Source organism: Dryobates pubescens, chromosome 36, assembly GCF_014839835.1.
Source record: "Dryobates pubescens isolate bDryPub1 chromosome 36, bDryPub1.pri, whole genome shotgun sequence".
NCBI lineage: Eukaryota > Metazoa > Chordata > Aves > Piciformes > Picidae > Dryobates > Dryobates pubescens.
This window is the reverse complement of record NC_071647.1, coordinates 6,901,734-6,924,341: the sequence shown is the minus strand read 5'-3', so window position 1 is coordinate 6,924,341 and position 22,608 is coordinate 6,901,734. Positions and strand designations below refer to the sequence as shown.

General features: G+C 67.5%; 1 protein-coding gene across 1 annotated transcript in view; it reads right to left on the bottom strand.

Moving 5' to 3' along the window:
* Positions 1 to 2,327: 2,327 nt before the first annotated feature.
* The window catches only part of NSF (N-ethylmaleimide sensitive factor, vesicle fusing ATPase), an 85,965-nt gene continuing 65,684 nt past the window's right edge, over positions 2,328 to 22,608 (bottom strand). The window contains exons 12-21 of the mRNA XM_054176654.1: positions 20,787 to 20,974; positions 13,757 to 13,852; positions 12,620 to 12,776; positions 11,205 to 11,338; positions 8,984 to 9,050; positions 8,776 to 8,855; positions 7,543 to 7,677; positions 6,319 to 6,432; positions 3,888 to 3,943; positions 2,328 to 2,818 (exon numbers count right to left, since the gene is read on the bottom strand). Coding sequence (XP_054032629.1) covers positions 2,800 to 2,818; positions 3,888 to 3,943; positions 6,319 to 6,432; positions 7,543 to 7,677; positions 8,776 to 8,855; positions 8,984 to 9,050; positions 11,205 to 11,338; positions 12,620 to 12,776; positions 13,757 to 13,852; positions 20,787 to 20,974 — 1,046 coding nt within the window. The 3' untranslated portion in view covers positions 2,328 to 2,799. The remainder of the gene's footprint in view (positions 2,819 to 3,887; positions 3,944 to 6,318; positions 6,433 to 7,542; positions 7,678 to 8,775; positions 8,856 to 8,983; positions 9,051 to 11,204; positions 11,339 to 12,619; positions 12,777 to 13,756; positions 13,853 to 20,786; positions 20,975 to 22,608) is intronic.

Below are 22,608 nucleotides of genomic sequence, written 5' to 3'. Positions count from 1 at the left end.
ACAGCTGCACACACAGCTGCGCACACAGCTGCGCACAGCTGCACACACAGCTGAACACACAGCTGCGCACACAGCTGCACACACAGCTGCACACACAGCTGCGCACACAGCTGCACACAGCTGCACACACAGCTGCACACACAGCTGCACACACAGCTGCACACACAGCTGCACACAGCTGCACACACAGCTGCACACACAGCTGCACACACAGCTGCACACAGCTGCACACACAGCTGCACACACAGCTGCACACACAGCTGCGCACAGCTGCACACACAGCTGCACACACAGCTGCACACAGCTGCACACACAGCTGCACACACAGCTGTGCAGCTCTGGGGCTTCCTCAGCACTGCAGGGGCAGACAGCTCTGCCCGGGGTTGGGGCTGGCCCAGAGCTCTTCTCAGCCATCTCCCTCAGGGCCACCTGTGGCCAAGCTGCCCAGGCAGCGGATTCCAGCCCTGCACGGCTGGGCACCGGCTGGGCACCGGCTGGGCACCCCTCTGGCTCTCACTGCAGCTGCACAGCCCTGCCCCAGCAGCACCCCAGATGCTCACTCCTGTCCCCCCCAGCACCCTCTCCAGCCCTGCCCCAGCAGCACCCCAGATGCTCACTCCTGTCCCCCCAGCACCCCAGATGCTCAGCCCTGCCCCAGCAGCACCCCAGATGCTCACTCCTGTCCCCCCAGCACCCCCCAACACACAGCCCTGCCCCAGCAGCACCCCAGATGCTCACTCCTGTCCCCCCAGCACCCCCACACACACAGCCCTGCCCCAGCAGCACCCCAGATGCTCTCTCCTGTCCCCCCAGCACCCCCCAACACACAGCCCTGTCCCAGCAGCACCCCAGATGCTCACTCCTGTCCCCCCAGCACCCCAGATGCTCACTCCTGTCCCCCCAGCACCCCAGATGCTCAGCCCTGCCCCAGCAGCACCCCAGATGCTCACTCCTGTCCCCCCAGCACCCCCCGACACACAGCCCTGCCCCAGCAGCACCCCAGATGCTCTCTCCTGTCCCCCCAGCACCCCCCAACACACAGCCCTGCCCCAGCAGCACCCCAGATGCTCACTCCTGTCCCCCCAGCACCCTAGATGCTCAGCCCTGCCCCAGCAGCTCCCTCCTGTCCCCCCCAGCACCCTCTCCAGCCCTGCCCCAGCAGCACCCCAGATGCTCACTCCTGCCCCCCCAGCACACCCACAGACAGAGCCCTGCCCCAGCAGCACCCCAGATGCTCTCTCCTGTCCCCCCAGCACCCCCCACACACACAGCCCTGCCCCAGCAGCTCCCTCCTGTCCCCCCAGCACCCTCCCCAGCCCTGCCCCAGCAGCCCAAGCACACATGGCCCCAGGTCATCACCAGTCGTTGTGCTTTATTGACCACTGGCTGTGCAGTCTCCCAGCTATTTATTCACCACGACACTGTGGACAGACACAACAAGGCTCAGAGCTTGAGCTGCTGAGTGCTCCGGGGCTGGGAGCAGCAGGGGAGAGGAAGGAACACAAAGCCACGAGAGCACACAGGTGAGAGGGGAGAAGCAGCACGGGGGCTGCTGGCAAGGTCAGCACAACACAACAGCACTGCCACGGGAAGAGGAACCAGAGCTGCGGCCGGCCTGGGGCACCTCCTCTGGGCCCGGCAGGACGTGGAGCTGCCCCCAGCTGCCAGCCCCAGCAGTGCCTCCGTGCAGGGCTGGGAAGCCACCAGCGACCACCAATGGCTTTGAGCTCCACCTGAGGTATGTTCCAGGTTCACTGAAGTGTGCAGCTGAGGAACCAGGGGGGAGTGACCTGCTGCAGGCACTGTCACCAGCACCCCGGGGCAGGAGGTGGCTCTTGGGGAGGGACCACAGCAAAGTCTGATACATTCCTTGGTTTCAGTGCAAATCGTGGCCAGGCTGGGCCCTGGGGCCCCCCGGAGCTTGGCTTCCTCTCCAGCCCCAAGGAGGAATCCCAACCTTTGGAAAGGGAAAGGGCTCCGAGGAGGCTCCACCTGCACTGTGCCCAGGAGGAGCTTCCAGGCTGCACTCAGCACCCCTGGAGCTGCTTCCAGGCTGCACTCAGCACCCCTGGAGCCGCTTCCAGGCTGCACTCAGCACCCCTGGAGCCGCTTCCAGGCTGCACTCAGCACCCCTGGAGCCGCTTCCAGGCTGCACTCAGCACCCCTGGAGCCGCTGCTGAGCTCGCAGCAGGCTCTGAGGCCTTCAATACTGGATCTGGGAGCTCCCTCTGCTCTCAGCAGCACAGGCCCCTGTGTCCCCAGCCCTAACCCCACCTCTGCCACGGGGCCACAGGACAGCTGGATGGGGGACAGCAGAGGGGAGAGCATCTGGGGGCCTGGGCTGGGCTCTGGCTGCAGGGGGGGGGCTGGCTCGGTGCTGGGTGAGCCGTGGGGTGTTCAGCAGAGCAGGGAAGGCAGAGCAGCACCTGAATGTGCCTCCAGCCCAGGCTGTGGGGCCAGCAGGGGCCAGGGCTGCTCCCCTGCCACAGCAGCTGGACACAAGTGAGGGTTAGCTGCAGAACCTGCAGGGCCTTGCCCCGTGCTAAACCCAGGGGAGGTGGCAGCCTGGCCTGCAGAGAGGCAGCAGCACAGCTCTGGGAGACACCTGCACATGACACCAGGATACTGAGGACAAGGAATGAGGAGGCTGTATTGCACTACACATGCAGATCCCCCGGGGGGGTGGGGAGAGGGCAGCACTTCACTGTGTCCAGGGTGAGCACAGGGGAGCAAAGATCCCAGGGAACCTTCTCCAGGTTGGTCTCTTTCCCAGCTGTTGATCTTGCACTTGGTCCTCCTTCAGTCCAGGGTAGGGACTCTTGCAAAAGAAGCCAAATGCATCAGGAGAGCAGCACAGGCACCAGGGCAGCAAGCAGAGGCACCAGGGCAGCAGGCACAGGCACCAGGGCAGCAGGCACAGGCACCAGGGCAGCAAGCAGAGGCACCAGGGCAGCAGGCACAGGCACCAGGGCAGCAGGCAGAGGCACCAGGGCAGCAGGCAGCAGCAGGCAGAGGCCCCCCAGCAGCAGGCACACACAGGCACACAGCAGCAGGCACAGACCCCCCAGAAGCAGGCACAGACCCCCAGCAGCAGGCAGCAGGCACACACAGGCCCCAGGGCAGCAGGCAGCAGCAGGCAGAGGCCCCCCAGCAGCAGGCAGCAGCAGGCAGAGGCCCCCCAGCAGCAGGCAGAGACCCCCAGCAGCAGGCAGAGACCCCCAGCAGCAGGCACAGACCCCCAGCAGCAGGCACAGACCCCCCAGCAGCAGGCACAGACCCCCCAGCAGCAGGCACAGACCCCCAGCAGCAGGCAGAGACCCCCAGCAGCAGGCACAGACCCCCAGCAGCAGGCACAGACCCCCCAGCAGCAGGCACAGACCCCCAGCAGCAGGCACAGACCCCCAGCAGCAGGCAGAGACCCCCAGCAGCAGGCACAGACCCCCAGCAGCAGGCACAGACCCCCAGCAGCAGGCACACACAGGCCCCACGCAGAGGCACTGCTGAGCCGCCCTGGCACCGGCACTGCCCTGCCCCCGCCACAGGCACTGCCTGCCAGGTGCCACTGCCAGGGCTGGGCTCAACTACTCCCTGGGACACCTACAGGGCAAGGAGCAGGAGCTGCTTCTCCCAGCCAGGAGGCACAGCAGCCCCCACAGCCCAGACTGCAGGCTCTCAGCTGCGCTGCGACTGCTGCAGGGCCTCTGGAGCCTGCCCTCGGCTGCGGCGCCTGGCTGAGCGCCGGGCAGAGGCCTGCAGGGGCCTGCAGGACCTCCCCCTCCCCACCCCCTGGCTGAGAGCAGGCCTGCCCTGACACAGCTGTGCAGCTACAGCCAGCCAGCCAGACAGACAGTGCAGCTGCCCAGGAGCAGGGGCTGCCTGGTACTTACGTGCCCTCCTCCCGCAGCAGAGCCAGGAACTTCTTCACTCGGTACTCAGGATCCATCTGAGGGGCAGAGAGAGAGCTCCAGGCAGCTGCTGCAAGGCTGCAGCTGCTGCAAGGCTGCAGCTGCTGCAAGGCTGCAGCTGCTGCAAGGCTGCAGCAGCCCAAGAGCAAAGCCAGGGAAGGGCTTGGCTTGGAAGGGACCTCCCAAGACCATTCAGTCCCAGGATCAACCTAACACCACCATGGCCACAAAAGCTGCTCTGGCTGGGGCTGTCCCTGCTGACTGCAGCACACCCCCAGCACTGCTGCAGCCCCCCCAGCACTGCTGCAGCCCCCCCAGCACTGCTGCAGCACACCCCCAGCACTGCTGCAGCACACCCCCAGCACTGCTGCAGCCCCCCAGCACTGCTGCAGCACACCCCCAGCACTGCTGCAGCCCCCCAGCACTGCTGCAGCCCCCCAGCACTGCTGCAGCACACCCCCAGCACTGCTGCAGCCCCCCCAGCACTGCTGCAGCCCCCCAGCACTGCTGCAGCCCCCCAGCACTGCTGCAGCCTGCAGAGCAGCCATTCCATGGCAGGTTGAGGCCACCCAAGCCTCCCTGCTGCCAGAGCTCTTCTCTCCGTGGCCCTGAGCAGCCCCTGCCAGGGAGGGCTTCAGGCTCTCTCTGTCCCAGGCCCTGGGGCTGGCTGCACTCAGAGGCTTCCTCCTCCCTGCAGCTCTCTGCTCAGGGAAGGCCACTGGAAGGCTCTCACCACACAGCTCAGGAGGAGCCTGCAGGGAAAGAACCTCCACAGCTGCTCCTCTGCCCCTGTGCCTCCTCCCAGAGGGGATCTGCTCAAGGCCCATACAGGGTGGGGGTGGGGGGCAGGTGCCAGGCTCTTGCCAGTGGTGCCCAGGGACAGGACAAGGAGCAAGAGGGACAAGCTGGAACCCAGGAGGTGCCAGCTCAGCATGAGGAGAAACAACTCTGGTGTGAGGGTGCAGAGCCCTGGAGCAGGCTGCCCAGAGAGGCTGTGGAGTCTCCACCCCCCTGGATGTGTTCCTGTGCCCTGCCCTGGGTGCCCTGCCCTGGGTGCCCTGCCCTGGGTGCCCTGCCCTGGCAGGGGGCTGGGCTGGCTGAGCTCTGCAGGTCCTTCCAAGCCCTGAGACTGTGTGACCAGGGCCAGGGCAGGGCAGGGCAGGGCAGGGCAGGGCAGGCCAGGGCAGGGCAGGGCAGAGCAGGGAAGGGCAGGGCAGGGCAGGGCAGGGCAGGGCAGGGCAGAGCAGGGCAGGGCAGGGAAGGGCAGGGCAGGGCAGGGAAGGGCAGGGCAGGGCAGGGCAGGGCAGGGCAGGGCAGAGCAGGGCAGGGCAGGGCAGGGCAGGGCAGAGCAGGGCAGAGCAGGGCAGGGCAGGGCAGGGCAGAGCAGGGCAGGGCAGGGCAGGGCAGGGCAGGGCAGGGCAGAGCAGGGCAGGGCAGGGCAGGGCAGGGCAGAGCAGGGCAGAGCAGGGCAGGGCAGAGCAGGGCAGGGCAGAGCAGGGCAGGGCAGGGCAGGGCAGGGCAGAGCAGGGCAGAGCAGGGCAGGGCAGGGCAGGGCAGGGCAGAGCAGGGCAGGGCAGAGCAGGGCAGGGCAGGGCAGAGCAGGGCAGAGCAGGGCAGAGCAGGGCAGGGCAGGGCAGGGAAGGGCAGGGCAGGGCAGGGCAGGGCAGGGCAGGGCAGGGAAGGGCAGGGCAGGGCAGAGCAGGGCAGGGCAGGGCAGGGCAGGGCAGAGCAGGGCAGGGCAGGCCAGGGCAGGGCAGGGCAGAGCAGGGAAGGGCAGGGCAGGGCAGGGCAGGGCAGGGAAGGGCAGGGCAGGGCAGGGCAGGGCAGGCCAGGGCAGGGCAGAGCAGGGCAGGGCAGGGCAGGGCAGGGCAGGCCAGGGCAGGGCAGGGCAGGGCAGGGCAGGGCAGGGCAGGCCAGGGCAGGGCAGGGCAGAGCAGAGCAGGGCAGGGCAGGGCAGGGCAGGCCAGGGCAGGGCAGGGCAGAGCAGAGCAGGGCAGGGCAGGGCAGGGCAGGGCAGAGCAGGGCAGGGCAGGGCAGGGTAGGGCAGAGCAGGGCAGGGCAGGGCAGGGCAGGGCAGAGCAGGGAAGGGCAGGGCAGGGCAGAGCAGGGAAGGGCAGGGCAGGGCAGGGCAGAGCAGGGCAGGGCAGGGCAGGGCAGGGCAAGGCAGAGCAGGGCAGGGCAGGGCAGGCCAGGGCAGGGCAGGGCAGGCCAGGGCAGGGCAGGGCAGGGCAGGGCAGAGCAGGGCAGGGCAGGGCAGGCCAGGGCAGAGCAGGGCAGGGCAGGGCAGGCCAGGGCAGGGCAGGCCAGGGCAGGCCAGGGCAGGGGAGGGCAGGGCAGGGCAGGGCAGAGCAGGGCAGGGCAGGGCAGGGCAGGGCAGAGCAGGGCAGGCCAGGGCAGGGCAGGGCAGGCTCACCTGCAGGGACATCTCTATCAGCATCAGCAGCTTCTTGATGCCAATCCAGACTGGCTTCCCCTTGACGTTCTGGGCGATGGTGCTGCGCTCCTTGTCCTTGAAGTTGCCCAGCAGCTGGGGGGGAAAGCCACAGTCACAGAGACCCCCAGCAGGGGTGGCCAGCAGGGACAGTGCCACCAGCCCTGCACCAGGCAGTGAGGCTCAAACTGCGTCAGGAGGGAAGTTTGCTGCAGTGCTCCTGGGCAGGGCAAAGCACTCAGCTGCCTGCACTCCAGGAGGGAGCTGCTGATGGCAGCTGCAGGCCAGCAGCTGCTGAGCTCCTGACACCCACTGCAGCTTCCCTCCAGGTGGGGGTCTGGAAGGGCACAGAGCCTCAAGTCCCTCCAGGACCCAGAAGCTCACAGCCTCAAGTCCCAGTCTGTTTGCAAAGCTGCTGTGCCCATGTCCCTGCCACAGCTTTGCCAGCCGGCTGCCCAGCTGTGCCCGGAGCTGAGGTTCGTGTGCCTGGAGCTCAGGTTCCTGTGCCCGGAGCTGAGGTTCCTGTGCCCAGAGCTGAGGGTCGTGTGCCCGGAGCTGAGGTTCGTGTGCCCGGAGCTGAGGTTCCTGTGCCCGGAGCTGAGGTTCCTGTGCCCGGGGCTGAGGTTCCTGTGCCCAGAGCTGAGGTTCCTGTGCCCGGAGCTGAGGTTCCTGTGCCCGGAGCTGAGGTTCCTGTGCCCGGAGCTGAGGTTCCTGTGCCCGGGGCTGAGGTTCCTGTGCCCAGAGCTGAGGTTCCTGTGCCCGGAGCTGAGGTTCCTGTGCCCGGAGCTGAGGGTCCTGTGCCCGGAGCTGAGGTTCCTGTGCCCGGAGCTGAGGTTCCTGTGCCCGGAGCTGAGGGTCCTGTGCCCGGAGCTGAGGTTCCTGTGCCCGGAGCTCAGGTTCCTGTGCCAGGCTTCAGCTGCCCCTCCAGTGTCCAGCATGGCACAGGAGCAGCCAGGAAGGGCAGCAGGGTGCCAGCAATCTCTTCAGCTCCCAGCACCTGATGCTCCAGCCCCCCTCAGGGCCACTCAGTAGCAGTGCCCCAGTGCCAGCCATTCAGTGCCCTGCCTACCCTCAGGACCCCTTGCATGCAGCCCTCAGGCTCCTCCCCAGCCCCAACGCCCTCCCCCTGGGCCGCACTGGGCGCAGGGCTTGGCCGAGGCCCCCGGTGGCCGAGCCGCTCCCTGCCAGCCTGGAGCCCCTGCTCACCTCCAGAGCCTCCATCAGCTGCTCCCCCGTGGCGATGTTGGGGACGTGGATGGTGGTGCTGAAGGCGTGGAGCATCTCCATCTCCTGCAGCACGTCCTTGCGGCTGGTGGTGCCGATGATCAGCAGCTTCCGGCCCTGCCCCGGGCACGGCGGTCAGGGGAGGGCTGCGGCCGCCCCCGGCGGGAGCAGGCACTGCCCAGGGGCTGAACCACCTCCAGTGGCAGGGATTGACCCCCCAGCAGCTGCACTCAGCTGCAGCTGCACTCAGCTGCAGCCAGCCAAGACCGGCAGCAGATTGCAGCAAAGGCCACCCGGGGGCTGCCCACACTCAGCCTTCCTCCTGCGCTCTCCTTCCACAGCCACCACTGGGACCTGCAGCAGCAGGGCCAGGGAAGGGCAACAGAGCTGGGAAGGGGCTGGAGAGCAGGGCTGAGAGGGGCAGCTGAGGGAGCTGGGGGTGGTTAGCCTGGAGCAGAGGAGGCTGAGGGAGATCTCCTTGCTCTGGCTGCAGCCAGGGGGGGGTTGGGCTCTGCTCCCCAGGCTCAGGGGGTAGAAGGAGAGGAAATGGCTGAAATTGTGCCAGGGGAGGCTGAGGTTGGAGAGGAGGCAAAATGTCTTTGGTGCAGGAGTGGTCAGGGCCTGGCAGAGGCTGCCCAGGGAGGTGGTGGAGTCCCCAAGGAGGTGTCCCAGAACCCTGTGGCCCAGAACTCAGTGCAAGCCTCACAACCACCTGCCCTTGGCATCTCCTCAGATCTCCTCAAGCCAGGAGGGCAAAGAGAAAGGATCAGTGTGAGAGAGAGGATCTTCAGCTCCCCTCACCCCCTGGCACCACCCCCTGAGCACCTCAGGCTCAGCACAGAGCAGAGCCCTGGCAGGCACAGTCACCCCTCACCTGCCACTGATTTGCAACAGGGAGGGAGCCTGTGGCAGGGCTCAGGAGTCCCTCAGGGCACCAGAAAGCAGCCAGCTTGAGTGTTCCAGGGGCAAGGTTAAGCTTGTCCCAGCTGCTCTTTGCAGGGCTAAGTGCAGCAGAGCCAGCCCCAAGCCATTGGCTAACTGAAGCTGAATCCTTTGTGGTCTCCCAGGGAGCAGCAGGCTGGGATCAGCCTGGCTGGGTCCCAGACAGGGGCAGCAATACCACTGGCAGCACAGCAGCCCTCAGCAAGACCCAAAGCTCTCCCCTGTCACAGCTGCTCCAGGCAGGGGCAGCTGAGTGCTCCATCAGCTCCTTACCTGGGGAGGAGCCTTCTTGAGCAGCACCAGGAGGGCCTGCAGGACCAGGTTGGAGAAGCGAGGCCCAATGGGGACATAATCTGCAAGGGACAATGCAGCTCAGTGCCCACTGAGACCCCTGCAGGCTGCCAGGGGAAGGCTGCAGCTGCTGTGCAGCCTGCAGGAGCCCAGCACTGCTGCACAGCTGGGGCTCAGCAGCACAACTCACCCAGCAGCCTCTCGATGTCGTCCACCACCACGCAGCTGAGCTGGGACTTGTAGGCATCATCAAAGATCTGCAGGAGGGCAAAGGGACTCAGTGCCAGCCCCAGCAGGCAGGCAGGGCCTGCTGACTGCTGCCAGCCAGGGACAGCAGCTCAGGGCCCCCCAGGTTAGGAAGGAGGTTGAGCTGCTGGAAGGTGTCCAGAGAAGGGCAAGAAAGCTGGGGAGGGGTCTGGGGCACAGCCCTGGGAGGAGAGGCTGAGGGAGCTGGGGTTGCTTAGCCTGCAGAAGAGGAGGCTCAGGGGAGACCTTCTTGCTCTCTGCAACTCCCTGCAGGGAGGTTGGAGCCAGGTGGGGGTTGGGCTCTTCTGCCAGGCACCCAGCAGCAGAATAAGAGGACACAGTCTCAAGCTGTGCCAGGGGAGGTTCAGGCTGGAGGGGAGGAAGAGATTGGCCACTGGGATGTGCTGCCCAGGGAGGTGGTGCAGTCCCCATCCCTGGAGGTGTTTAGGAGGAGACTTGATGGGGTGCTTGGTGCCATGGTTGAGTTGATCAGATGGTGCTGGGGGAGAGGTTGGACTGGATGATCTTGAAGGTCTCTCCTCTCCTCTCCTCTCCTCTCCTCTCCTCTCCTCTCCTCTCCTCTCCTCTCCTCTCCTCTCCTCTCCTCTCCTCTCCTCTCCTCTCCTCTCCTCTCCTCTCCTCTCCTCTCCTCTCCTCTCCTCTCCTCTCCTCTCCTCTCCTCTCCTCTCCTCTCCCATCCCCTCTCCCCCCCTCTCCCTACCCCTTCCCTCCCCTGCCCTGCCCTCCCCTCCCTTCCTCTCCCCTCCCCTCCCCTCTCCCTCTCCCTCTCCCTCTCCCCTCCTGAGCAGGCTGAGCCCCCAGAGGCTGAGCCCCCAGAGGCTGAGCCCAGCAGCAGGCTGAGCCCCCAGCAGCAGGCTGAGCCCAGCAGCAGGCTGAGCCCAGCAGGCAGCCCCCAGAGGCTGAGCCCAGCAGGCAGCCCCCAGAGGCTGAGCCCAGCAGCATTTCCCTGCAGGGACTCAGGGAATCACCCAGGCTGTCAAAGGCCTCCAAGCTCACAGAGTCCAAGCCCCAGCCCTACTCCCCCAGGTCCCCCTCCCAGCCATCCTCCCAAGCACTTCTCCATGGCCCTGACAGCCCTGCAGGGGTGGTGACTGCAGCACAGCCCTGGGCAGCCTGGGCCAGTGCCTGACAACCCTTTTGGTGGAGGCCTTGTCCTAATGGCCATCCTAAACCTCCCCTGCTGCACCTTGAGGCCATCCCCTCTTGCTCTATCTCTGGCCCCACCCCCACCTCACAGCAAGCTCCCTCCAGGTTGCTGTGGAGAGCAGTGGAGCACCTCCCACCCCGGGGGTGTTCCAGAGGGGACAGGATGTGGCACTTGCAGCCTTGGGGTAGCTGTCAGGAGGTACTGGGTGACAGCTTGGACTGGATGAGCTCTGAGGTCTCTTCCAACCTTGGTGATTCTCTGAGGGCTGTCCTCAGCCTCCTGCTCAGCCTCAGCAGCCCCAGGGCCCCCAGCTGCTCCCCCCCAGCCCTGACACCGCCCCAGAGCGACTCTGACTTCAGGCTTCCCTTGCTGTCGGTCACTGGAAGACTGTCCCCTCCCTGGAGGGGTTCAGAGCCAGGCAGGATGAGGCCCTGAGCAGCCTGGGCTGGGGGAGGGGTCCCTGCCCATGGCAGGGTCTGGAGCAGGATGATCTTGAAGGTCCCCTCCAAGCCAGCCCAGCCTGTGAGTCCCTGAGGGAGTGCTGCCTTGCCTCAGTGCAGGACACCTCCCCCTGCCTTCCACCTGGCTGCTGGAGGTGATTCAGGATGCTGGCACTGCCCCTGCAGCTCAGCCTGTTGGTTGGTTGCCCTTTCCCTCCACATTGCCATCCCCAGACTGTTCCTGCACTCCCTGAGGCAGGATCAGTCCTTCCCAAGCACCACCCTCAGCCCTTCCTGCCCTCAGCTCTGCAGCCAGGGCTCAGGCCTGGCCCAGCTCAGGTCAGGTGGCTCAGTCAGGACCAAGCACCAGGTCCAGCTGGGACAGAGCCCTGGAACTGCCCCTGAGTCCCTCAGGTGTCAGTGCCACAGCAGCACACACTCAGCTCCACCATGCACCATGCTGAGGGACCCAGGAGCTGCAGGGAGCAGCAGCAGGGGAGGTCACTCTGATGCCCACTGGAGAGCAGAGGGCAAGGAGGAGAAGAGGCCACAGCTACCTTCTTCATGGCCTGGCACTTGGCTGTCTCAGAGAAGCCAATCATCTTGTCAGGAGAGCAGATCTTGATGAAGGGGAAGTTGGACTCCTCTGCTATCTTGGCTGCCAGGGCAGTCTTCCCACTGTGGGGGGGACCTGCAACAGAGGCAAACAGAAGGGAGGGAATGATCCCCCCCAGCACAGGCAGACCCTGGGGTCAGCTCCCAGGGGCAGTGGTGGGTCCTGGGCACTGGGCAGTGTTCAGCCCCAGCCTGGCAGGGTGCTGAGCCAGCTCAGCCCAGCTCCACCAGCACCCAGCAAGGTTGCAGCAGGGGATCCCTGGGGTCCCCTCCAAGCTGGCACCCTGGGGTGCTGAGAATGCAGAACTCTGGGCTCAGCTGCTGTGCCAGGGGGGTGGTGTGGGCAGCAGGGGCAGGGCAGGGATTGGGCCCTGGGCTGAGCGCTGGGGAGGCCACAGCTTGAGTCCTGGGGTCAGGATTGGGCTCATGAGTCCAAGAAGGACCTTGAGAGGCTGGAGCAGGGCCAGGGAAGGGCAACAGAGCTGGGGAGAGCAGGGCTGAGAGGAGCAGCTGAGGGAGCTGGGGGGGTTGAGCCTGAGAAGAGGAGGCTGAGGGAGACCTCATTGCTCTCTGCAGCTCTGAGAGGAGGCTGCAGCCAGGGGGGGTTGGGCTCTGCTCCCCAGGCTCAGGGGATAGAAGGAGAGGAAATGGCTGAAACTGTGCCAGGGGAGGCTGAGGTTGGAGAGGAGGCAAAATGTCTTTGGTGCAGGAGTGGTCAGGGCCTGGCAGAGGCTGCCCAGGGAGGTGGTGGAGTCCCCAGCTCTGGAGGTGTTTAGGAAGAGCCTGGCTGAGGCCCTTGGTGCCATGGTTGAGTTGCTTAGATTCCAATGGCCACATCCCAGTGGCCAATCTCTCTTGCTGGGAAGAACTTTCTCCTCACCTCCAGCCTAAACCTCCCCTGGCACAGCTGGAGACTGTGTCCTCTTGTTCTGGTGCTGCTTGCCTGGCAGAAGAGCCCAACCCCCACCTGGCTCCAACCTCCCTGCAGGGAGTTGCAGAGAGCAAGAAGGTCTCCCCTGAGCCTCCTCTTCTGCAGGCTAAGCAACCCCAGCTCCCTCAGCCTCTCCTCCCAGGGCTGTGCTCCAGACCCCTCCCCAGCTTTCTTGCCCTTCTCTGGACACCTTCCAGCAGCTCAACCTCTTTCCTGACCTGAGGAGCCCAGAGCTGGACACAGGACTCCAGCTGTGGCCTCAGCAGTGCTGAGCACAGGGCAGGATGAGCTCCCTGCTCCTGCTGGCCACACTCTTGCTGCTGCAGGCCAGGCTGCCCTTGGCCTGCTTGGCCCCCTGGGCAGGCTGCTGGCTCCTGCTGAGCTGCTGGCCCCCAGCTGCCCAGCCCCCTCCTGCCTGCTGCCTACCCTCCAGCAGGACGCTGACCAGCGGGGTGCGGTCGCTGTTCTTGGCCTGCTGCACCAGCAGCTCCCCATCGTCCAGCACCCTGGTCACTGGGTCACCCCACTTGATGATGCCATTCATGATGTAGCTGGCATAGTCCTCCTGGTTGGTTCCAAAGGCCTGGGGGAGGGCAAAGCACATTTCAGTTCACCAAGAAGTTTTGCATCCTGGCAGAAAAAGCTGAACCAAGGAAACTTCTTCCTCACAGCCAAGCTCCAGCTCCCCACATCCAGCTCTGCTCCATGCCCCCAGCCCTGTCCCTCCCTGGCACCCCCAAAATTCCCTCCCCAGCTTTCCTGCAGCCCTCTGCAGATCCTGGAAGGCCACAATGAGGTCTCCTGGGAGCCTTCTCCTCTCCAGCCTGCACAACCCCAACTCCCTCAGGCTGTGCTCACAGCAGAGCAGCTCCAGCCCTCTGCTCCTCCTCCTGGCCCTGCTCTGGACACCTTCCAGCCCCTCCAGAGCCTTCCTGGCACAGAGGCTCCAGAGCTGGCCCCAGAGCTGCAGCTGTGCTCTCAGCAGAGTGGAGCAGAGGGGCAGAATCCCCTCCCTGCCCTGCTGGCCACACTTCTCTTGCTGCAGCCCAGGCTCTGCTTGGCTCTCTGGGCTGCCAGTGCTCCCTGCTGGCTCCTGCTGAGCTTCTCCTCCCCCAGCACCCCCAAGGCCTTTTCTCCAGGGCTGCTCTGCAGCCAGTCCCTGCCCAGCCTGGATCAGTGCCTGGGATTGCCCTGCCCCAGCTGCAGGACCTTGCCCTTGGCCTTGTTGAACCTCCTGAGGCTGTCCTGGGCCCAGCTCTGCAGCCTGCCCAGGTCCCTCTGGCTGGATCCTTCCCTCCAGCTGTCAGCAGCACCACAGCTTGGTGCTGAGGGAGCCTCAGTGCCACTCTCCATGGCACCAACAAAGCTCTTAACCAAGCCTGGTCCCAGAGCTGATCCCTGAGGGACTCCACCTGGCCATGGACCACTGACAGCCACCCTCTGGGTGCAGCCCTCAAGGCAGTTCTGTGCCCACTGAATGCTCCTTCCCTGGCCCCCAGCCTGCCCCAGCAGAGCTGTGCTGGAGGCAGCAGGAGCAGCCCAGGAGCCCCAGCAGCCACTCACTGGTTTGATGTCGTTCTCCAGAGATGCAAAGAAGTCTCCCCTGGTGACCCTCAGGCTCTCTGCCTTCTCCATGTCCACCTCCACCTTGTTGCTGGCCTGTGGGGGCAATGAGACCCTGAGGGGCAGCAGGAGCAGCCCCCCAGCTGCCTCCATCCAGGGACCCAGCCCTGCTCTGCAGCAAAACAAACATGCTTCTGAGCAGGACCCTGCTGGGCCCAGGGCAGCACCCAGAGCCACAGCTGCACCCAGTGCTGCACCCAGGGCCACAGCTGCACCCAGTGCTGCACCCAACCCCCTCCCAGAGCCACAGCTGCACCCAGTGCTGCACCCATCCCCCTCCCAGAGCCACAGCTGCACCCAGTGCTGCACCCAGAGCCACAGCTGCACCCCAGTGCTGCACCCAGAGCCACAGCTGCACCCCAGTGCTGCACCCATCCCCCTCCCAGAGCCACAGCTGCACCCAGTGCTGCACCCAGAGCCACAGCTGCACCCAGTGCTGCACCCACAGCCACAGCTGCACCCAGGGCAGCACCCATCCCCCTCCCACAGCCTGTCCCTGCAGGCCTCTGGGAGCAGTCCCTCTGCAGCCTGCCTGCAGCCCTCTTCAGAGACTGCAGTGCAGCTCTGGGGGCTCCCTGCAGCCCTCTCAGCACCCCCAGCTCCCTCAGCCTGTCCCCACAGCAGAGGGGCTGCAGCCCTCTGAGCCTCTTGGTGGCCTCCTCTGGAGCCTCTTGCAGGGGGGGCCTGCAGGTGAGGTCTCCCCAGGGCAGAGCAGAGGGGCAGGATCCTCTCTCTCCCTCCCTGGCAATGGGCACTGGCAGCACAGCCCTGAGCCCTTGGGCTGCCCTTGGCCTCCTGTGCTGCCAGTGCCCATTGCTGGCTCCTGCCCAGCTTCTCTCACCTCCTCCCCCCAGCACTTCCCTCTCTTACTTCCCAGAAGCACTTCCCTCCTTCACCACCTCCTCATCTCATGCTTCCCCAGCCCTCCACGCTGGGCTGGGCAGCTGGGCTGATAGGAGCTGACATTTCAGGGTCAGCCAGAGCCCCACTGGCCTCCCCCTCAGCAGCCAAGAGCAGGACAGCACAGGCACAGAAGGTCAGGGCTTGGAAGGGAGCTCCAGAGCCCAGCCAGCCAGGGCAGGGCACCCAGGGCAGCATCACCCAGGGCAGAGCACCCAGAACACATCCAGGGGGGTTGGGAAGCTCTCCAGGGCAGAAGACTCCACAGCCCTGAGGTCCTTCTGGAGCTGAAGGGCCCAGAACTGGACACAGTATCCCAGATGTGAGTCACAGAGTGCCAGGGGGTGGGAAGGGAGCTGCAGAGCTCAGCCAGCCTCAGCCCCCTGCCAGGGGCACCCAGGGCAGGGCACCAGGGCAGGGCACCCAGAACACAGCCAGGGGGGTTGGAAGCTCTGCAGAGCAGGAGACTCCACAGCCTCTCTGGGCAGCCTGCCCCAGGGCTCTGCACCCTCACAGGGACAAAGTTTCCCCTCCTGGTCCCCTGGCACCTCCTCTGCTCCAGCTTGCCCCCAGTGCCCCCTGTGCTGTCCCTGGCCAGCCCTGAGCAGAGCCTGGCTCCAGCCCTGCACATCTTTACCCCAGCAGTGAGGGCAGCTCTCAGGCTGCTCTGCTCCCAGCCCAGCTCCCTCATCCCCTTGGATGCTGACCCCCAGGCTGAGCCCCCAGGCTCTGTGCCCCTGGGCTGGACTCTCTCTGAGGTCCTTCTTGAGCTGAAGGGCCCAGAACTGGACACAGTATCCCAGATGTGAGTCACAGAGTGCCAGGGGCTGGAAGGGAGCTGCAGAGCTCAGCCAGCCCAGCCCCCACCCAGGGCAGGGCACCCAGAACACATCCAGGGGGGTTGGAAGTCTCCAGAGCAGGAGACTCCCTCACCTCAGTGCCCCTGTCTGTGTTCCTGGTCCATCCCCCCAGACCCTGTGTCCCCTCCTCAGAGCCAAGGATGCCCTGCAGGACAGTGCCCAAGGCCTTGCCCTCAGCTGCTCTTTCCATAGCCAGCAGGGCTGGAACTCTGCTGCAGATCCATCAGGCAGGACCTGCCCCTTGTCAAGCCCTGCTCACAGCTCACAGGATGCTGGGGGTGGAAGGGACCTCTGGAGAGTGAGTCCAACCCCCTGCCAGAGCAGGAGCACAGACCCCAGCACAGGCAGGGCTGGGAAGGCTCCAGAGGAGACTCCACAACCCCCCTGGGCAGCCTGCTCCAGGGCTCTGGGAGCCTCAGTGCAGAAGTTCCTCCTCCTGCTGAGCTGCAACCTCCTGTGCTGCAGTTCAGATCCACTACCTATCCCAGGGTGCAGCTGAGCAGAGCCTGGCCCTGGCCCTGGCCCTGGCCCTGGCCCTGGCCCTGGCCCTCCCTCCTGCCCCCCAGCCCTCAGCTATTGACAGCCATTGATCAAATCCCCTCTCAGCCTTCTCCTCTCCAGACCACCCCCCCCGGGGCTCTCCCAGGGCAGGGCTCCAGGCCCTCAGTCACCCTGGCAGCCCTCCCTCGGCCTCTGGAGTCACACAGCACCTGCCCAGGTGCCTCAGCAGGGCAGCCTAAGGCAGGCTGAGCTGCCATGAGCCCCACAGCACAGCAGGCTGCAGGCACAGCCCTGGGCAGGGGCAGCAGCCTGGGCAGGGGCAGCACTGGGCAGGGGCAGCACTGGGCAGGGGCAGCACTGGGCAGGGGCAGCAGCCTGGGCAGGGGCAGCACTGGGCAGGGGCAGCACTGGGCAGGGGCAGCAGCACTGGGCAGGGGCAGCACTGGGCAGAGGCAGCACTGGGCAGGGGCAGCAGCCTGGGGCAGGGGCAGCCCTGGGCAGGGGCAGCACTGGGCAGGGGCAGCAGCCTGGGCAGGGGCAGCAGCACTGGGCAGGGGCAGCACTGGGCAGGGGCAGCCCTGGGCAGGGGCAGCAGCCTGGGGCAGGGGCAGCCCTGGGCAGGGGCAGCAGCCTGGGCAGGGGCAGCACTGGGCAGGGGCAGCAGCCTGGGCAGGGGCAGCAGCCTGGGGCAGGGGCAGCACTGGGCAGGGGCAGCCCTGGGCAGGGGCAGCAGCACTGGGCAGGGGCAGCCCTGGGCAGGGGCAGCACTGGGCAGGGGCAGCACTGGGCAGGGGCAGCCCTGGGCAGGGGCAGCAGCACTGGGCAGGGGCAGCACTGGGCAGGGGCAGCAGCCTGGGGGAGGGGCAGCACTGGGCAGGGGCAGCCCTGGGCAGGGGCAGCACTGGGCAGGGGCAGCAGCCTGGGGCAGGGGCAGCCCTGGGCAGGGGCAGCACTGGGCAGGGGCAGCAGCACTGGGCAGGGGCAGCACTGGGCAGGGGCAGCAGCACTGGGCAGGGGCAGCACTGGGCAGGGGCAGCCCTGGGCAGGGGCAGCAGCCTGGGCAGGGGCAGCACTGGGCAGGGGCAGCACTGGGCAGGGGCAGCAGCACTGGGCAGGGGCAGCACTGGGCAGGGGCAGCTCTGGGCAGGGGCAGCAGCCTGGGCAGGGGCAGCACTGGGCAGGGGCAGCACTGGGCAGGGGCAGCACTGGGCAGAGGCAGCACTGGGCAGGGGCAGCAGCCTGGGCAGGGGCAGCACTGGGCAGGGGCAGCACTGGGCAGGGGCAGCAGCCTGGGCAGGGGCAGCTCTGGGCAGGGGCAGCAGCCTGGGCAGGGGCAGCACTGGGCAGGGGCAGCACTGGGCAGGGGCAGCACTGGGCAGGGGCAGCAGCACTGGGCAGGGGCAGCACTGGGCAGGGGCAGCAGCCTGGGGCAGGGGCAGCACTGGGCAGGGGCAGCAGCCTGGGGCAGGGGCAGCACTGGGCAGGGGCAGCACTGGGCAAGGGCAGCCCTGGGCAGGGGCAGCACTGGGCAGGGGCAGCCCTGGGCAGGGGCAGCAGCACTGGGCAGGGGCAGCACTGGGCAGGGGCAGCCCTGGGCAGGGGCAGCAGCCTGGGGCAGGGGCAGCACTGGGCAGGGGCAGCACTGGGCAGGGGCAGCAGCACTGGGCAGGGGCAGCCCTGGGCAGGGGCAGCACTGGGCAGGGGCAGCAGCACTGGGCAGGGGCAGCACTGGGCAGGGGCAGCAGCACTGGGCAGGGGCAGCCCTGGGCAGGGGCAGCACTGGGCAGGGGCAGCACTGGGCAGGGGCAGCAGCCTGGGGCAGGGGCAGCCCTGGGCAGGGGCAGCACTGGGCAGGGGCAGCACTGGGCAGGGGCAGCAGCCTGGGGCAGGGGCAGCACTGGGCAGGGGCAGCAGCACTGGGCAGGGGCAGCACTGGGCAGGGGCAGCCCTGGGCAGGGGCAGCACTGGGCAGGGGCAGCAGCACTGGGCAGGGGCAGCACTGGGCAGGGGCAGCCCTGGGCAGGGGCAGCACTGGGCAGGGGCAGCCCTGGGCAGGGGCAGCACTGGGCAGGGGCAGCCCTGGGCAGGGGCAGCAGCCTGGGGCAGGTGCAGCACTGGGCAGGGGCAGCACTGGGCAGGGGCAGCCCTGGGCAGGGGCAGCAGCCTGGGGGAGGGGCAGCACTGGGCAGAGGCAGCACTGGGCAGGGGCAGCAGCCTGGGGCAGGGGCAGCAGCACTGGGCAGGGGCAGCACTGGGCAGGGGCAGCCCTGGGCAGGGGCAGCACTGGGCAGAGGCAGCACTGGGCAGGGGCAGCAGCCTGGGCAGGGGCAGCACTGGGCAGGGGCAGCACTGGGCAGGGGCAGCAGCCTGGGCAGGGGCAGCTCTGGGCAGGGGCAGCAGCCTGGGCAGGGGCAGCACTGGGCAGGGGCAGCACTGGGCAGGGGCAGCACTGGGCAAGGGCAGCCCTGGGCAGGGGCAGCACTGGGCAGGGGCAGCCCTGGGCAGGGGCAGCACTGGGCAGGGGCAGCTCTGGGCAGGGGCAGCAGCCTGGGGCAGGGGCAGCACTGGGCAGGGGCAGCAGCCTGGGGCAGGGGCAGCACTGGGCAGGGGCAGCACTGGGCAGGGGCAGCCTGTGCAGCCTGTGCAGCAGCCCTGTGCAGCAGCCCTGTGCAGCAGCCTGTGCAGCAGCCCTGTGCAGCAGCCTGTGCAGCAGCCTGTGCAGCAGCCCTGTGCAGCAGCCCTGTGCAGCCTGTGCAGCAGCCTGTGCAGCAGCCTGTGCAGCACTGTGCAGCAGCCTGTGCAGCAGCCTGTGCAGCAGCCTGTGCAGCCTGTGCAGCAGCCTGTGCAGCAGCCTGTGCAGCAGCCTGTGCAGCACTGTGCAGCAGCCCTGTGCAGCAGCCCTGTGCAGCCTGTGCAGCCTGTGCAGCAGCCTGTGCAGCAGCCTGTGCAGCAGCCTGTGCAGCACTGTGCAGCAGCCCTGTGCAGCAGCCTGTGCAGCCTGTGCAGCAGCCTGTGCAGCAGCCCTGTGCAGCCTGTGCAGCAGCCTGTGCAGCAGCCTGTGCAGCACTGTGCAGCAGCCTGTGCAGCACTGTGCAGCAGCCCTGTGCAGCAGCCTGTGCAGCAGTCTGTGCAGCAGCCCTGTGCAGCAGCCTGTGCAGCACTGTGCAGCCTGTGCTGCAGCCCTGTGCAGCACTGTGCAGCCTGTGCAGCAGCCTGTGCAGCCTGTGCAGCCTGTGCAGCAGCCCTGTGCAGCAGCCCTGTGCAGCAGTCTGTGCAGCACTGTGCAGCCTGTGCAGCAGCCCTATGCAGCACTGTGCAGCCTGTGCAGCCGCCTGTGCAGCCTGTGCAGCAGCCTGTGCAGCAGCCTGTGCAGCAGCCTGTGCAGCCTGTGCAGCCTGTGCAGCAGCCTGTGCAGCAGCCTGTGCAGCAGCCTGTGCAGCAGCCTGTGCAGCACTGTGCAGCCTGTGCAGCAGCCTGTGCAGCACTGTGCAGCCTGTGCAGCACTGTGCAGCAGCCCTGTGCCTGTGCAGCAGCCTGTGCAGCCTGTGCAGCAGCCTGTGCAGCAGCCTGTGCAGCAGCCCTGTGCAGCACTGTGCAGCCTGTGCAGCAGCCTGTGCAGCAGCCTGTGCAGCACCCTGTGCAGCCTGTGCAGCCCTGTGCAGCAGCCTGTGCAGCAGCCCTGTGCAGCAGCCCTGTGCAGCACTGTGCAGCAGCCTGTGCAGCAGCCTGTGCAGCACCCTGTGCAGCCTGTGCAGCAGCCTGTGCAGCAGCCCTGTGCAGCAGCCCTGTGCAGCACTGTGCAGCCTGTGCAGCAGCCTGTGCAGCAGCCTGTGCAGCACTGTGCAGCCTGTGCAGCAGCCCTGTGCAGCAGCCTGTGCAGCACTGTGCAGCCTGTGCAGCAGCCTGTGCAGCAGCCTGTGCAGCAGCCCTGTGCAGCAGCCTGTGCAGCACTGTGCAGCCTGTGCAGCAGCCCTGTGCAGCAGCCTGTGCAGCACTGTGCAGCAGCCTGTGCAGCAGCCTGTGCAGCAGCCTGTGCAGCCTGTGCAGCAGCCTGTGCAGCAGCCTGTGCAGCACTGTGCAGCCTGTGCAGCAGCCTGTGCAGCCCTGTGCAGCAGCCTGTGCAGCCTGTGCAGCAGCCTGTGCAGCAGCCTGTGCAGCACTGTGCAGCCTGTGCAGCAGCCTGTGCAGCAGCCTGTGCAGCCTGTGCAGCAGCCTGTGCAGCCTGTGCAGCCTGTGCAGCCTGTGCAGCCTGTGCAGCCTGTGCAGCAGCCTGTGCAGCACTGTGCAGCCTGTGCAGCAGCCTGTGAAGCACCTTGCAGCCTGTGCAGCACCTTGCAGCCTGTGCAGCAGCCTGTGCCTGTGCAGCAGCCTGTGCAGCAGCCTGTGCCTGTGCAGCAGCCTGTGCAGCCCTGTGCAGCCTGTGCAGCAGCCTGTGCAGCCTGTGCAGCGCTGTGCAGCCTGTGCCTGTGCAGCAGCCTGTGCAGCACTGTGCAGCAGCCTGTGCAGCACTGTGCAGCCTGTGCAGCAGCCTGTGAAGCACCTTGCAGCCTGTGCAGCACCTTGCAGCCTGTGCAGCAGCCTGTGCCTGTGCAGCAGCCTGTGCAGCACCTTGCAGCCTGTGCAGCAGCCTGTGCAGCCTGTGCAGCACTGTGCAGCCTGTGCCTGTGCAGCAGCCTGTGCAGCACTGTGCAGCCTGTGCAGCAGCCTACCTTGATGTGCCTGTTCATGGCCGTGGACTGTGCGGCCCGCACCAGCCCCTCCAGCTCGGCGCCGCTGAAGTTCTTGGTCTCCACGGCCAGCTCGGCGATGTCGACGTCGGCGGCCAGCAGCTGGTGCTCGCGCATGCGCACCGTGTGGATGTGCAGGATCTGCAGCCGCCCCTTCTCGTCCGGCAGCCCTGCGGCCAGCGCGCGCTCAGGCCGGGGCAGCGCTAGGCCCAGCTCAGGCCAGGCTCAGGGCAGCGCCCGCCAGGCTCAGGCCAGGCTCAGGGCAGCGCTAGGCCCAGCTCAGGCCAGGCTCAGGGCAGTGCTAGGCCCAGCTCAGGCCAGGCTCAGGGCAGCGCTAGGCCAGGCTCAGGCCAGGCTCAGGGCAGCGCTAGGCCCAGCTCAGGCCAGGCTCAGGGCAGCGCTAGGCCCAGCTCAGGCCAGGCTCAGGGCAGCGCTAGGCCCAGCTCAGGCCAGGCTCAGGGCAGCGCCAGGCCAGGCTCAGGCCAGGCTCAGGGCAGCGCTAGGCCCAGCTCAGGCCAGGCTCAGGGCAGCGCTAGGCCCAGCTCAGGCCAGGGCAGCGCCCGCCAGGCTCAGGCCAGGCTCAGGGCAGCGCCAGGCCAGGCTCAGGCCAGGCTCAGGGCAGCGCTAGGCCCAGCTCAGGCCAGGCTCAGGGCAGCGCTAGGCCCAGCTCAGGCCAGGCTCAGGGCAGTGCTAGGCCCAGCTCAGGCCAGGCTCAGGGCAGCGCCGGCCAGGCTCAGGCCAGGCTCAGGGCAGCGCTAGGCCAGGCTCAGGCCAGGCTCAGGGCAGCGCTAGGCCCAGCTCAGGCCAGGCTCAGGGCAGCGCTAGGCCAGGCTCAGGCCAGGCTCAGGGCAGCGCTAGGCCCAGCTCAGGCCAGGCTCAGGGCAGCGCTAGGCCCAGCTCAGGCCAGGCTCAGGGCAGCGCTAGGCCCAGCTCAGGCCAGGCTCAGGGCAGCGCCGGCCAGGCTCAGGGCAGGCTCAGGGCAGCGCTAGGCCCAGCTCAGGCCAGGCTCAGGGCAGCGCCCGCCAGGCTCAGGCCAGGCTCAGGGCAGCGCTAGGCCCAGCTCAGGCCAGGCTCAGGGCAGCGCCCGCCAGGCTCAGGGCAGGCTCAGGCCAGGCTCAGGCCAGGCTCAGGCCAGGCTCAGGGCAGCGCTAGGCCCAGCTCAGGCCAGGCTCAGGGCAGCGCTGGCCAGGCTCAGGCCAGGCTCAGGGCAGCGCTAGGCCCAGCTCAGGGCAGGCTCAGGGCAGTGCTAGGCCCAGCTCAGGCCAGGCTCAGGGCAGCGCTAGGCCCAGCTCAGGCCAGGCTCAGGGCAGCGCCGGCCAGGCTCAGGGCAGGCTCAGGGCAGCGCTAGGCCCAGCTCAGGCCAGGCTCAGGGCAGCGCCCGCCAGGCTCAGGCCAGGCTCAGGGCAGCGCTGGCCAGGCTCAGGCCAGGCTCAGGGCAGCGCTAGGCCCAGCTCAGGCCAGGCTCAGGGCAGCGCCCGCCAGGCTCAGGGCAGGCTCAGGCCAGGCTCAGGCCAGGCTCAGGCCAGGCTCAGGGCAGCGCTAGGCCCAGCTCAGGCCAGGCTCAGGGCAGCGCTAGGCCCAGCTCAGGCCAGGCTCAGGGCAGCGCTAGGCCCAGCTCAGGCCAGGCTCAGGGCAGCGCCAGGCCAGGCTCAGGCCAGGCTCAGGGCAGCGCTAGGCCCAGCTCAGGCCAGGCTCAGGGCAGCGCCAGGCCAAGCTCAGGCCAGGCTCAGGGCAGCGCTAGGCCAGGCTCAGGCCAGGCTCAGGGCAGCGCTAGGCCCAGCTCAGGCCCACTTCAGGCCAGGCC